We start from the raw sequence: 15,460 nt of genomic DNA on the forward strand, positions 1-15,460 counted from the left end.
AAAGTAATATACCATGATTGAAAGAGAATCCACAAGGTGGAGTTATTAGACAAAAGAAAGTTCCAAGTTTTCATAGATGTACTACTGGCCTCAGATTTGCATAAAAAATAGGTAGAATAAACTAACAGTAGCTTTTTCTTATCAGTTTTTTTAGAGCATGCACTTGATTGGTCCTTTCAAGTCCCTGGGTCTCTCCTTCCTCCTTAAACTCTCACTTAGACTGTAGAAGTATCTTTACATGTGCCGTCTCTATCTTTGATTGATGGATCCTGCGAGTTTTGGATGTAGGGTTTTTGCATCAATCATGCAGTCCAAAGATCACCCCTCATAGCAAACAGGAATTAAGATCAGTTTGCTTGCATTATAAAAAATTTGCACCCAATGCATGCAGTCAGGGAAATTATTATTAACCAGCCCTTCAATAGCGAGCGAGGCCATCCTAGTAATGAGACCATACCCCAACAATAGCTCAAGGTGTTACTCTTTATTCATTTGACTGCAACAGCGGATGATGTCTGCAAGCATTTCATGTTGATCCCTCCAACCAGACAAGAAAATTTATTTGATGCTTTCTAGTCAGTTACCTAGTAAAAGTTTTTTGACTGTTTAATACTATGCAAGTCAGATGACAAAAGAAATCTCTTCATGTACAGCACCACCGTAGAATCTCTGGACAAAGCTGATGCTTGCACTAGTTAAGGAGTTAGCTCAGTCAAAAAGGTTAACATTAGCTAGATCTACAAACTATATCAGCAGCACTCAGCCTGCCAATTTATATCTAATCTATCATCACGCAGCCTCTCCCATGCTCTTCCGAACAATGCTCAGATCAAAACTAGGAGAACCCTTTTGCTTCTCACTTTCAATCCAGCTCGTGCCAGGCATCTTCTTAACACCTCTTTCCTCCATCAACCTCCTGATCTCCAGGGCCTCATTCCAACGGCCAACTGCTCTATAAACATTACTAAGCAGAACATAACTCAGATGGAAGTCAGGCTCCAGCTGAATCATCTTTTTCGCAACACGTTCAGCTGTGATATAATCAGAACACTTAGTGCAAGCTCCAAGCAGAACCGACCAAACCGAATGATCAAACCTGCAATCAGCACCCTCCAACAAACGCTCAGCCTCCTCTATCAACTCAGCCCTTCCAAGAAGATCAATCATGCAAGTGTAATGCACCACTCCAGGCCTAATCCCATACTCCCTCTTCATCAAATCAAAATACCTCCTCCCACGATCAACCAAACCGTTATGACTACACGCAAACAGAACATTCACAAAACTGATCCCATCCGGTCTCACCCCCTCCTTCACCATCTCCTCAAACAACTCCAACCCCTCTTGCCCTCTCCCATTCTGCGCAAACCCCCCAATCATGGAGTTCCACGTGATCAAATTCCTCACCTCCATCCTCAAAAACAACCTATATGCAAAATCCACACTCCCACATTTCGCATACATATCAACCAAAGCAGACTCCACCACCACATCCCTCCACCCTCCCTTCCTCACATACTGACAATGCACCTCCTTCCCTTGCCTCACCGCAGCCAGCGCCGAACACGCACGAATAATCGTCCCAAAACTATAAACATCCACCACAGCCCACTCCCTAACAAGCCCAAGCACACTCTCAGATTCTCCATTGTGACAATAAACTCCAAGCATAGCAGTCCAAGACACCCAATTCCTCCCCTCCAACCCATCAAACACTACCCTCGCACACCCAACATCGCCGCACTTCCCATACATATCCAACAAACTACTCTCCACAACCACATTCCCACGCATCCCCAAAGTCACAACCTTCCCATGCACCTCTTTCCCCATCCTCAGCCACCCCAAGTGCCCACACGCGTTCAACAGTGTCCCGAAAGTGAAACCATCAACCTCCAACCCCAAACCCCCGTCGTGCATGACGGAAAACAACCGTACGGCCTCCCTAAACCTGTCGTTACGCGCCAACGTGGAGATAAAGGCCGTCCAGCAGACGGGGTCCGGGTGGGGCAATTCGTCGAACACCCTGCGCGCGTCGTCGACCAAGCTGGTCCTCCCGTACATGTCAATGAGCGCGCAGGAGACGACACAGTTGGAGTTGAAGCCACGCGTGGCGACGATGGCATGGAGGGTCTTGCCAAGGGGAAGGTTTGGGAGCTGGGATGAGGCTTTGAGGAGGGAGGAGAGGGTGAAGGCGTTGGGGCGGAGGCCAAGGCGGAGCATTTGGAGGAAGAGGCGGAGGGCGTGGGTGGGCTGGGCTTTTCGGACGTAGCCGGAGATGATGGAGGTCCAGGCGATGACGTCTTTGAAGGAAAGCCCATCGAAGAGCGTGCGGGCCTGGGCGAAGTGGGGGGAGAGTTTGAAGTATAGGGAGAGAAGACTGTTGGCGAGGAAGCGGTCGGCAAGGAGGCCCGATTTGAGGACGTGGGCGTGGATGAGGGTGCCCTGGAGGAAGGAGTGGGCTTTGATGCAGGCTTGGAGGAGGGAGGCATAGAACACGGGCTTCAGAGACGGGTTGAGGGCTTGGGCTTGGGCTTGGGTGGAGTTGATGATGACTTTGAGGTTCTTCATGGAGACCTGAAGTAAATGTTCATGTTTCACCTCCGAATGTTATTCGAATTTGGAAGCTTAAATAGTGGAGAAGGCGATTACTAGCATTATAGTATATTTTCATAAAAACATAGGATTATATTTCTTTTCATTTTTTAAATTAAAATTCATAATATTTTTTTAATAGAAATTTGTACCATCTTTCGGACAGATATTATAGCGGAATATTTATTATTTCTTAAAAAAAAACAAAAAAAACAATATTATAAAATTTTATTTTTAAAATAATAAGTTTTTTTTTTCTGTCAAGCAACAAAAAAAAGTCATTATCTTATCAATATGAAAAATAATATAAATTAAAAATATTTTAGCAATTTTTAACATAAACATATAGAATGGATTTGTAATTTTGTTTAATTTATATATATATATATATATATATATATCATTAAAATATAAACAATTATACTTGAAATTTATATTTTTCTCTTGAACAACTTAACCGTAATTTTTACCTTTTTATTCAATTTGAATACAATTATACTTAAAATTCAAAGGAAAGTAATTAATCTCAAATTCATATGTTAAAACATTTACAAAGATCATTTATAATTTAATAAAGTAAAAAAAAATGGCATGAACCTTCTTTCAGTTGGTAGTTTAATACACTCATAAATAAACCGCAGGACAAAATTTCCTTAATTTTAAGGTTTATTGTACCAAAAATATATCTTCACACCACTACTTTTTTAAAAACACCTATTTACAACTACTTTTCTTAATAAAATATTATATTACAGTAAAATAATAATTGATATAATTGTAAGATGAGTATAAAACAAAAAAGATGTCAAGAAATCATAAAAATTAAAATTCAATAATTTTCTAAAATTATTGTCACCACAAACAAAATACGTCGTCCAATATTTTACCTTCTAATTTTAATTTTCAAGTTATTAACCACACATTATTAGTAAACATTAAACATAACAATCAATACTTTTAAAATAATAATTAAAAACTAAGGTACTCAAAATTATGGATAATGACTTCTATAAAATATAAGGACCAAAATTACCGCCTTTAAAATTTAAAATAATATTTTTTTATTAATTAAATAAAATATTAAATAACTAATCTATTTTCATAAAGCAACTAATTTGCATTTTATTGCAGAGTAAATTGAATATTTACGTAAAACAGGAAATTTTCTTATATTTATTATATAATGTACAAAAAACTTACATTATATTTAAAATAGAAGCAAATTACATTTAGATAGAGTTAATTCTCTCTCCACCTCCATATTGTTTTTTAATTTTAACAATATACTTCTAACTATAGTGAAAAATGTGATGTATTCTTTTTTTTTTATTAAGTGGTGGTGATTGTTTGTGGTGAACTTGGTGGTTGAATAAGTTTTATGGTATTTTTACTAGTGATGGTTGTATTTTTAGTCACTTATTGTAAAATCTTGAAGCCACAAAAAAAAAAAATCAACAAGGTGCAAAAAATGGAGTACAAAACTCAAAAAAAAATTATCTTCACATGGTAAAAAAACTTTTGCAAATGCAATAATTATTTTCTTCATAGAATTTTTACGATGTGAGAAAAAACTTATATAAGAGACTCAAACTCTTATTTAAGTGTGAATTTAATATGAAGTAAATTAAAAGATGTCAAATGATGAAACTGATATCTCAAATGTTGCGGTTGAAAAAAAAAATGGAAGTGTTACGCTAGAAGGGGATATGCGGCTAGAAAGGAGGTATGGAGTAAAAGGTGCAACTGAAGTTATTTAAAAATGTGAGGTTATGCTTCGTTCAACGGTATTTAAATTTCTTAAAAAGTTTAAAACTAAATTTTCATAATTTATATGGAGGTGCAAGGGAATGGAATGTATGGAGAATTTGTCGTTAGATAGGGATGTTAATGCAAGGAGGGTCATGTGAGTTTGCCCGTGGCCTGCTAAGAAAATCACAGGATGGGTCGTCTATTTCAACTCATTGGATTGCTTATGCACATCCTACTTAACCCGCAACCAACACAGGATAATGCGGGATGAGGCAGACTGACTTGCATAACTCGCATATCTTAAAAATTTAGAAAAAAATTCCAGTATTTCCTTAATTTCTTCTTGCAGTCTCATATTCTAATTTTTTAAAAATTATTCATTCCAGATTATACAATATGAAATATAAATTTGTATTTTTAATTAAGCAATTAGGAATATTGTACAATCAATAACACAAATTTTAACTTCCAGATTCTATAACTCAATAAGTTTCTAAAAAAATATAAAATATAAAATATAAAAAAGTAATTTGAGTATTTTTTTTAAGTATGAAGTGGAATAAGAAATACATGAAGGTAAAAAAGCATCTTCTCTCGGTTACTAATTTGAAATACCTTTACAAAAATGGATAATAATTTTTTAATATTTAATAGTTTTTCTTTCTTAAATGTGTAAATTGTTAAATTTCAATCCTCATCAATGCAATAGTGAGACTTAATATTTTTATAATAAATTTTAGATTTGATATTATATATATATATATATATATATATATATATATATATATATATATATATTATTAATTTAAAAAAAATACAGGCTGAACCGCAAAAGTGGACCAAATCTTATAGGACGGGCTAATAACCCTAAACCTATTTTTCATGGCCCTCCCTACATTTGGAAAACAAGTATTTTTTTTAAATTAAAAAAATATGAATATGATCTAAGAAAATTTAAAAACTGCATATATATATACTAAATTTAAAATTAAATGAATAATGGCTTTAAAATTATATTTAAAATAAATATTGTACTGAGAAAAATTAAATTGAATTAGTAGGTCCAATTAATTAACTTGAGAACTAAAGAGATTGGGTATCAAATTTTGACAATTCGGCTTGATCAATGGATTAAAGAGTAAAAAGTAATTGATTATCTAATTTATATATTAAATAGATTGTAATATTTAGGTTGACACAAGGTCTTTTGCTGGATTAATAAACTATTTTTTCCTCTCTTAGAAAAGATAACTTGAATAAAAAAATTAAAAATATACACATAAACATATTAAAAAATATTTCCCATTAATAAAATCAATATAATAATTTGATATACAAATTAAAACATATTTTAATAAAATAGTGTCACCTTTAATTTTTTAATATACAATTATTAATATAAGTTAACTACATAAAATTAAAAGTTGGATTTAAGCTTATCCACTTTGGCTCGAACACTCCTCTTAAATGACGTGTCTGTGTCAAACACATATATTAGACACTGACACGATACATATCGGTGAAGTTTCCGATTCAAAAAAATATCTGTTGAATTTCTATTAATTCTAACATATTCTAACACAATTTTAAAAATAAAAAATATATTAACTTTTTAAAAACTCAAACTTATATAAAAATTTATTATAATTATAAAAATAAGAAACAAATATTTTGAACTTATCATAAAAAAACATTTTTTTACTCCAAAACATATAAATTTTTATTATTAATTTATATAATTCATAATTATATAATATACTCAAATCCTACATTTTAATTCATCATATCAGGGTTACATAACTTATCCACCTTTAAAAACTGTTTTTGCAGTTATAAAAATTGCAGATTTTTTAGCGTTACTTATTTATGATTCACTCAACTGATAACCTACCTTTGAAGGAAGCTGATATCTTAACACCCTCAACAAGAAAACATACACTTCACATCTTAATAAATTAATATTTTATTCATTTCATTTTATTTTTTAATTTAAAATTATTATTATATTATTTATAGACAGTGTCCAATGTATTTTATTCATAATTTTAACAACCTTTCTCTTCTAGAACTCCGAAAAGTGTGAAGGTGTGTGTTTGTGGTTTCCTTTTCCCAAGACACAAGGAGAAATGGTAGAGAGATATTGTAAGAAATATTGAATTACAAAATCGGTGGGGAGAAGGGGATTAAATCCCATATTCCCAAGTAATATATTTTCTATTCCTTTCAGTTAATTTTTTCCCCCTATATATGTTTAACCATTTATTTTCAATTTTGAGACTCTCTAAGTACATTAGTTTCCAAACAATAACAGTGTTGTTCTATGTGTAACCTCTGGAGTAATTTGAATCATAGAGAACATAACTGTCACCACTCACTCGCCCTGCAGATGATGCAAACATCTAATACTCAGTTTGGTACATCAAAGAATGATACAACAAATACAAAGAAGGTAGCATGTTACCTAAGTTTTAGATACAAAGGACCAAATTTTTTTCCATGCGTTAATAAATGTTGTATGAGCAGAAACATGTCCTTCCATCACACTATCAGCTGCAGGTCCCACTTCATGGACAAATTTGACAGATTCCGAAAGTCGATTCAGAAGGTTCATCAGTGCAATTACCTCATTCCTTTGCAGCTGCAGCTGCAAGATCGTCAAGTGCAAATTATAAGGTCTTGGTCACTGAACCTTAGTTTAAAGAGAGGAGGAAAAAAAATTCTGAGGTAAAATGTACTTACTGAGTTTTCTTGACCATCAACAGAGAAGAGAATCTTTAATGCAGTTCCAAGACCGAGAACCTGCAGCTTACCCCATAATCGACACTTCTCACATCCTATACAATCCATCAATGCACTGTTTCCATACAAAAAGTATTCCAATGAGACAAATAAATCAAAAGAAGAGTGTAAAATGAATTAGTATAACAAGTAAAAGGATGTCACTTAGTTGGGTTCATACAGTCAAAAAGTTCATAATCAGATGTGATCAGCACTAAAAATGTCCAGATAAACCCACTTAACACGCATCAGTATGTGGAAACTCAAAAGAGACTAAAATTCCAAAGCATGGAAGATGAAAAGAAAAATCATACTCATCAATTACAGGATTTTGGATAAAATCAAACTTATGCAATTTTGTTCCTTCCACAACTATGGTTTTGTGAGCATTACTATGAATCATAAGAATCAATTGTCTTTTCTGCATATTTGTTAGTAGTATGAAGCATGCTTACAAGAGACTAAGCCCTGCAAGTTATACATTAATAATATTTAGCTAGGCTGGAGCCAAGCCCACTGGTTTCTAGTAATACCTGATGTTTCTAAACTGTTGTTGAATTTTCTGTTTTAGCTCAGGTCCACTTTGGCCTTTCCACAAATTCGCTTCATCAAATGGAATTGGACAAGCAGTTTGAAGCTTGGGGTCAGAAAGTAGCTGTTTTATCAAGGAATGTGTCTTAAGGTCCTCATTATGGTTGCCTGTATCATACTCTGCCTGTTCCAGATAATTTGCAGCCTAAAGAAGAATGTAGATAGCATCAAGAATATAATTAACAAGTATTTTTAAATGAAGAATAAAATAGCAAGATTGATCCATTAATAGATGCACAGTTTCTGACGTTAAACCAACACATTTTATACTCACCTTGGTTACTGCTCGCAGCACAAAGAGAAAAGTGAAATACAAATTGCTGACACGATCAGGGTATTTTAGGACTCGATCATAAATCAAAGTAAGATTTTGGCCCCACTGGAATGATAAAAAAGAAAGAAAGAAGTTAGATATTGAAATATATTTTTCTTATGTTCACAGTGAAAAATATTAGAATAACATGGGTATGCCACTCAAAAAATGCAGGAGGCTTCAAAATGAGCTACATCCAAATTACTTTAGAGCATAGAAAGATCCATAACTTTTAGGCTCGAATATGCAATAGTTGTATTAATTCCTCAAAAGCGATGCAAATATTCTTTTCAAACAGAGAATTTACCAAATTTGTAGTTTCATCAAGTAGATACTCAGCAGCTATATGTATTGATATGGAGGAGTGAAGACCGGATATCAATTTATACAAAATCTTTTTCTCTTGACATAATTCTTGAGACGGATCTACAAAAGACAAAAAAAAATCAAATTAATGAACCATAGAAACCAGAGAAAAAAAAAAGTCCCCTTTTACTAACATTTCAAATACATCTTTTCAGTAAAAAAAGTGATAAGAACACGACTAATATCCACCCTATGGAAAGCAAGACATTATATAATGCATAAAGACAGAAAAATAGAGGGTAATTATTTATATTCAAGGTTACTGGTCTGTCAATGTTTTACAACATGAAAGGTACCATCAAACAACATTTCAAATACATCTTTTCAGTAAAAAAAGAGATAAGAACACGACTAATATCAACCCTATGGAAAGCAAGACATTATATAATGCATAAAGACAGAAAAATAAAGGGTAATTATTTATATTCAAGGTTACTGGTCTGTCAATGTTTTACAACATGAAAGGTACCATCAAACAACATTTCAAATACATCTTTTCAGTAAAAAAAGTGATAAGAACACGACTAATATCCACCCTATGGAAAGCAAGATATTATATAATGCATAAAGACAGAAAAATAGAGGGTAATTATTTATATTCAAGGTTACTGGTCTGTCAATGTTTTACAACATGAAAGGTACCATCAAACAACCTAAAATCCAAGGCCTTTACAAAATATTAAAGTTTATTCAAATTATTTAAGTGAATAAGCTTTTCAGAGAAAACTTACATTTGGGGCAGTTCTCAGAGTAGACAGCATCCCATATCCTTCTTGCAGATGAACCAGTGTAACCAGTATACCTTTCAGGATTCAGTTGAAGATTCACGTATGTCATCTCATCTGCAAATACAAACACAGGTTTTAATTGACATGCTTATTTTTCTTGGAAAAAGGTTGAGTATATCATAAAAAGATTTAATAATTTGAATCACATGCTGTCACCTATTAAAAAGCTAAAGGAACTTTTACTAGAAGTGAATGCTAACTACACTGTTTGCTTTCTGATACTGAAAACCAAGGGCTGGTCAAATTGAAATTTAATCATAAAAATATCTTAGCAGATCAAGATATCAACCAAAACTATTCCACAAAGATATACTCATTTGAGGAGTATAAATCTGATGTCACTCTATATATTTAAGAATCCTAAATTTTATACTTCACTGTTAATATCTACTATTTCACTTTCACAAAACTAATTGGATAAACAACAACTATTAACACAAATAATTTAGATATGAATTACAATATAGAGTAATAACACACCATTGTCAGTCTCATCGTCAATCGTCCATGGATTGTCTGTTTCTGACCATCCTCTGAAAACTTTACTGTCTAAAGTACGGTCAACAGCTGCCTGAGGTTTACCTTCTTGACAAACAAGATCATTCATTGAGAAGCGATGAGGCTTCTTAAATGATTCGGGGAACTCACTTTCTGGGCATTCACATACACTACAGTCCCGCAACCGGCACATGCCATCATCAGGCCAGAAAGGACAGTCACACCACAACTTCACCTATAAAAAAATTTAATATTATGAAGATGAAGGCCACTAAGTTCAGTAGACAATGCAAATGAGCATTCATAGACTTGATTCATTCTAAAGCCCTAATGCATATCAACAACATAAGTGGTTTTCTCTAATTTCTCACACCGTTGATCACATCAAAATTCAAACATTTCATTGATTAAGAAAGCCTTTTAAAATCATCAATAAAAAAACAAATTTGGATCCATCACAAAGTTCCTTTAGATAGGCCTCTCAATCCTAAATTGCGCTGCTGGTGTGAACAGGATGCCAGTAATCTTTACAATACAAGGGATAAAAAGTGGAACACAAAAACACTTATCAGGCTCTCATCAAACTCAAGGTAACCTAACCATAAGTATCAACAGAAAACAAGATGATCTTAGTCAACGAAGAAAACCTTAAAGTATCGAAAGAAAGGGGTCTTCACGAGTTCTTGGAGGGAAGGGTTCAAAACTTCCTCATTGAGATGGTCCACAGTTTCATAATCACAACAACAGTCCTCAACCATGCCACTGTACTTCGGTGTACCCTGCAACCGACAAAGAGAGAATTGCACAAACAAGACAAAGGGAGAAAAAAAAACAAAAACGAAAATCACAAAAAGACACACACTTTGTCCAAGATTCAAAACCCCACAACCTAAAAACAAGAAAAGAAACTTCGAATGTGGTTTATCGACGAAAAGAGTTGATAGAAATTACCCGGGCACACTGGCAAGCTCTATCAATGGCTCCAGACAGAGAAATTGTGGGAGAAGTTTTAGAGGACACAGCCATAGCAACGAAGACAGCCACGAGAGCCATGAGAACCCAAAGCCACGGTGCTCCGGAACCCTTCTTCTTAGCCTCGGTTTTCACCATCACAGTTCCCAATGCCGGTGCTTCCGAAACAAAGCACCGAGATTTTTGGCGTTGGTGAACGGATCCCAGTAGCGTAGATTTGAAGGGGGAAAATGGAGGCGTTGAGGAAGGTAGTGAGTTGGGGTTGGGGGCAGTTTTTGTTCTTGGTAGCAGTCAAGGTCGTCGGAGGGAAATAAATGGGCGGTTGTTGGTTTCGATTTTTGCTGCAAAACAGTGTTCGTAAGAAAATTCCAGTGTCAAATTCGGACACCGTGGACGCTGTGGGTTTGTTTTTACGTGTTCCAACCAATCAAACACCATTTCATTTATTTCCCTCAGCGTTAAGAAATCAAATAATATATATATCTATTTATTTATTTTTAATGCCAAATGTCTCACATCTTAATACATGGAAAGTTTCTTTCACCTTGTAAATTGTAAATATAATAGTTTATAGCATTTTTTTTTAACACTACACCACAAGTGTAAGTTTTTAACTCTCTACATTTATTTATTTTTTTACTTTCCTAATAGTACTTTACCAAATGTATATAAGGTAGTAAATTTTATTATAATTTAAAATACACGCGTCTACATAATGAAAGTATCATATTTACTTAATTATAATATTTTTACTTACTCATATATTATATAAGATTAATAATCGAATAATATATAGGATGCTATATCTTGACACCCTTCAAAATTAATTAAAAAATTAAATTATTAAATATATGAAAATATATTTTTATTTATTGTATTAAAGATGATAATTGATAATATTTTTTAATAGAAAGATTTAGATAAGTTTTAAATCTCTCATAATTTGAGTATTGTCAGTATTATCTATTTAACTTTTTTTTTATTGATGATCTATTGAATATTTAAAATTTTAATATTTTTTAATTGAGTTCTTGTTATTAATATTTTTTACTGTTATCTTACTTTGTTCTTGTATTTAATATTATTAAATATTATTAAATACTATTAATATTATTAAATATTATTAAATACCATTAATATTATTAAATATTATTAATATTATTAATATTATTAAATATTATTAAATATTATCAAATATTATTAAATATTATTAATATTCTTAAATATTATTAATAATATTATTAAATATTTTAATATTATTAAATATTTTTAATATTATGTATATAATTATTACAATAATAGTTGGTAGGTAATAAAGATCCGTGGGTGATAGATATTCGTGGTATAATTGGTAGGTAATAGAGATCCGTAGGTAAAAGTTGATAGATAATAAAACCCGTGAGTGATAATTGGTAATTCTGAATTTACCTACTGATTTAGAATCTGTGGATAATATCCGTAAGTAATGTTGTCCATGAGTAGTATCCGTAGAAAATGTTGAATTTACCTATGGATTCATATTTGTAGGTAAAAATTCATAGATAATATTGATTTTTTTATAGTGTTAGTTCATTAAAACTTGATATTATTTATTATGATCAAAATCATCAACATCTTAATTATTCTGGTAGTGAAAACTAGACTTGTTAATCAAACTATTTAGTTAAAATTGTGTAATGATCAAATCGTCTAGCAATTAGATCACTTAGATCTAACAATTTTGTTCTCCGTGTTCATAATGGATTTTTTATAACTTACTTTAATATTATGTTATTGATTACGTTCCATTGTAATTGATTATTTTGCAAGCCTAATGATATAAGTTACGTATTACAACTTTATGTAATTGATATGAAACTTACATAATTTATTAATTCCTAAGGTTAACAGAATGACTTAGCTATACAACCTTTTGTAATTGATTAAGGAAACTTATGTAATTGATTAACATGCCAACATTTCGACTGTAACATTGTACAATATTTTGTAACTAGTTAATTCATAATGCATGTGAACCAATTTGATTAAAGTGGTTTTATGTAGTTTGTTACAACTTATGTAATTGGTTATATAAAAGAGTTTTCTCTTACAAAAGTTAAGAAATGACATTGTAATCTATTAATCCATGTTGTAGTTGGTTAGATTAGTGTTGGTTACTTTTCTTCTTAAAGGACAAAACTCATGTAGTTAACTACAAAAGAATGTTATCTATTACATTGTTAAGAATTCATGTAAAGAATACTTTGAAATGCAACTTTGTTGATTTTAATCATTGAAATAACTTTACAACCTAAAGTTGTTACTTTGTTTTACCAAGAAAGATTTTAACTATTGGCTTATTTAATTTTTAATAAATTGCAGAAAAGAAAGACGAACAAGAAAAGAAATTCAGGGTGGAGTTGCCTACCCACTTCAGCAAATTCAAAGAACGGGCCCACAAAATTGTCACTACAATGTGAGAAAAGAACAAAAGAAAAGAAAAGAAAAGAAATGAATACAAATTTAAAAACTTCAAAATGAAGGTGATTTTATTGGTTACAAATAGTGTATAATCAAGAAAGCTACCTCCAGTTGTAACTTCCCTCAGTCCATTCCTTCCTACCAGAGTCGTCAAATCTGGAAGCCGTGAACCTACTGATGGAAAAGCCTTGGGTAATCCTCCTGAATTATGGGTTTAATTATGAACCTTCATTGCCTTGGAGCTTTATGACATCCACCCGTAAAAGAATGAACTAAGCAATTTCAAATTTCAATAGAAGATGTTACCGAAGACCTAACACTCCAACTATTCCTTTTGGACAACTTACGTTTTTTCACAAGTAAAAGAATGGGTTTAGTACTTCCAATTTCAGTAGATGGTGTTACCCAACACCTCCAAGGATCCAACTGTGTTCCTTTTGGGCATTGAAGGAGAGAACTCAAGGATGCTCTATCATCCAGCCACCATGTTTGGTTTTCTCTAGAATTGTAATTTGCAATGCCTCTCTCTTCCATGAGAGAATTTTCCTTTTCACTAGCCTTACCTCTATGATGAGGTGCATAACTATATCTCGTGTAATCTGATTCTTGCGGAAATCTTGTAGAGGCATAAAGTTAAATTGGGCCAAAGAAGCTATAAAAGTCTCAAGTGTGTAATAAGTTATCTCCTATAAGGTTTCAAATGATAATTCTGAAACTCTGAACCAAAAGTTATTGATTCTTCATCAAGCTTCTTCTTCAATCTCCTCCAAGTCCTTAACATATCAGCCTGAATTAGCCCCCTATAAAGGGTCTCAAAGGTACTTTTCAGAGGAAGAAACCCTTTCTCTATCATCTCAACAAAATAATGGCAAGCCTCCCTCCAGTTCTGCCTCTCACACAACCCATGTATCAAAACCGTGTACAAATCCAAATCCGGCCCCGCTCCAGTGACCTTCATATCTTCCCATATTTCCTTCACAAATCTGATCATGTCCAACCTCAAAAACATCCTAATCAAAATCACATAGGTGTGCGAGCTCGGCGCACACAACCCATCCTCCTTCATCCTCTTAAACATCCTCAAAGCACTCTCAGCATCCTTCCTCCCTCTATACTCCTTAAAGAAGCAATTATACGTTGCGGCACACGGACTCACTCCATCCTTCACCATCTCCTCAAGCAACCTCTCTGCATCCTCAAGCCTCCCACACGAAGCAAGGCACTTAATAACCGAGGTATACATCACCACATTGGGAAATATCCCTTTCTCCTTCATCAACCTCAGCTTATCAAGCACCAGCTCCGGCTTATGCGCGCGGCTATAAACATGAAGCAAAATCGAGAAGCTAGTCACATCCGGCTCAATCTTGTTGTTACGCATTTGATCAAACACCTCCTCTGCATTCCTTATCGTCCTCTCAAACCTCTCCTCAGGGTGCAAACTCACCTTCCTACAAACCCCATTCAACAAAACGTTATAAGTAACAACATTCGGCTCAATCCCTCGCTCAATCATTTCGTTCAAAAACGTTTGCGCCATTTTAACCTTCCCCAGCTTGCACCACCCGTAGATCAAAACAGTGTATATTTTCACGTTGGGAGGGAAGGTGGTTCTGTTTCTGTTGAAAACCTCGACGGCGAGTCTGACGTAGCCGTACTTGCAGAGCGTGTCGAGCAGGAAGCAGAAGTCGTCGGGAGTGGTTTTGGCAAAGGCGTCAATGTCGTGGAAGGCGCGTACCGCCTGGCGCGTGAGGCCGGCGGCTACAAGGCGGCGAATTAGGGTTAGGAAGGTGGCAGGGGTTGGGTGGAGGTTGCACTGGGCCATTTCGACGATGAGTTGCCATGCGACGTCGAATTGGCGAACCTTGGCCAAGGAATCGATGAGGAGCGTGTAGGAGGCGTGGGTGAGAGGGGGATTGGGTAGGGTTTTGGCGTAGTGGAAGAGTGAGAGGGCTATCTTGGAGTGGTTCTTGAGGCGGAGGAGGGTTTGGAAGAGGAGGTCGGGGGTGAGGGTGATGCCGTGGAGCTGGAGGCTCGATTCGGCGGCGTGGAAGGGGTTGTGGTGCTGCAGGAGGAGATTCGACACCAATTCGGCGTCGTTTGATTCACTTAGTGGCGGTGGAGCTGAACAGAAGCGGTGGAGGAACGGCGGAGAAAGGACGGAACTCTGACGGGGTTTTAGAAACGCCCTAACCTGTTGTAACATCATTCTTTTGGTTGGCGGGGAGTGATGGGTTTCCTCTACTTTGCTTCAATTTCGTGCTTGCATTTTTTGATTTCAACAAAATATTTCATTAATGTTTTTTATCAATCAACCAATATTTTAGTCATTCAAATTATAAATGATAGA

The 15,460-nt window shown here is 34.3% G+C and overlaps 3 protein-coding genes across 3 annotated transcripts; all 3 read right to left on the bottom strand.

The window, feature by feature from the left end:
* Window positions 1-2,642, bottom strand: LOC137822572 (Pentatricopeptide repeat (PPR-like) superfamily protein). Its single transcript, XM_068627483.2, has one exon. It carries the CDS (start codon window positions 2,569-2,571, stop codon window positions 790-792), a length of 1,782 nt encoding a protein of 593 aa, XP_068483584.1. The 5' UTR covers window positions 2,572-2,642; the 3' UTR covers window positions 1-789.
* A 3,840-nt stretch (window positions 2,643-6,482) lies between these two features.
* LOC137820681 (endoplasmic reticulum oxidoreductin-2) lies at window positions 6,483-11,109 on the bottom strand. Its single transcript, XM_068624865.2, has 10 exons — window positions 10,630-11,109; window positions 10,326-10,457; window positions 9,661-9,913; window positions 9,124-9,234; window positions 8,334-8,452; window positions 7,988-8,092; window positions 7,656-7,858; window positions 7,084-7,198; window positions 6,806-6,988; window positions 6,483-6,724 (listed from the first exon to the last, which is right to left on the bottom strand). The coding sequence occupies exons 1-9, from the start codon at window positions 10,786-10,788 to the stop codon at window positions 6,806-6,808; spliced, it is 1,380 nt and encodes a 459-aa protein (XP_068480966.1). The 5' UTR covers window positions 10,789-11,109; the 3' UTR covers window positions 6,483-6,724.
* A 1,928-nt stretch (window positions 11,110-13,037) lies between these two features.
* LOC137820682 (pentatricopeptide repeat-containing protein At2g13420, mitochondrial) lies at window positions 13,038-15,460 on the bottom strand. The gene has a single exon (XM_090295207.1). The coding sequence runs from the start codon at window positions 15,317-15,319 to the stop codon at window positions 13,790-13,792; it is 1,530 nt and encodes a 509-aa protein (XP_090151333.1). The 5' UTR covers window positions 15,320-15,460; the 3' UTR covers window positions 13,038-13,789.

Source organism: Phaseolus vulgaris, chromosome 9, assembly GCF_051622355.1.
Source record: "Phaseolus vulgaris cultivar YP4 chromosome 9, ASM5162235v1, whole genome shotgun sequence".
NCBI classification, from domain to species: Eukaryota; Viridiplantae; Streptophyta; class Magnoliopsida; order Fabales; family Fabaceae; genus Phaseolus; species Phaseolus vulgaris.

Excerpts from the sequence above, each read along its gene's own strand:
- LOC137822572 (XM_068627483.2), bottom strand. The coding sequence starts at position 2,571 with ATGAAGAACCTCAAAGTCATCATCAACTCCACCCAAGCCCAAGCCCAA.
- LOC137820681 (XM_068624865.2), bottom strand. The coding sequence starts at position 10,788 with ATGGTGAAAACCGAGGCTAAGAAGAAGGGTTCCGGAGCACCGTGGCTT. Across the intron at positions 10,458-10,629 it reads GAGCTTGCCAGTGTGCCCGG|GGTACACCGAAGTACAGTGG; the intron begins GTAATTTCTATC and ends TGTCGGTTGCAG. Across the intron at positions 8,453-9,123 it reads CTCTGAGAACTGCCCCAAAT|ATCCGTCTCAAGAATTATGT; the intron begins GTAAGTTTTCTC and ends TGTCTTTTGTAG.
- LOC137820682 (XM_090295207.1), bottom strand. The coding sequence starts at position 15,319 with ATGATGTTACAACAGGTTAGGGCGTTTCTAAAACCCCGTCAGAGTTCC.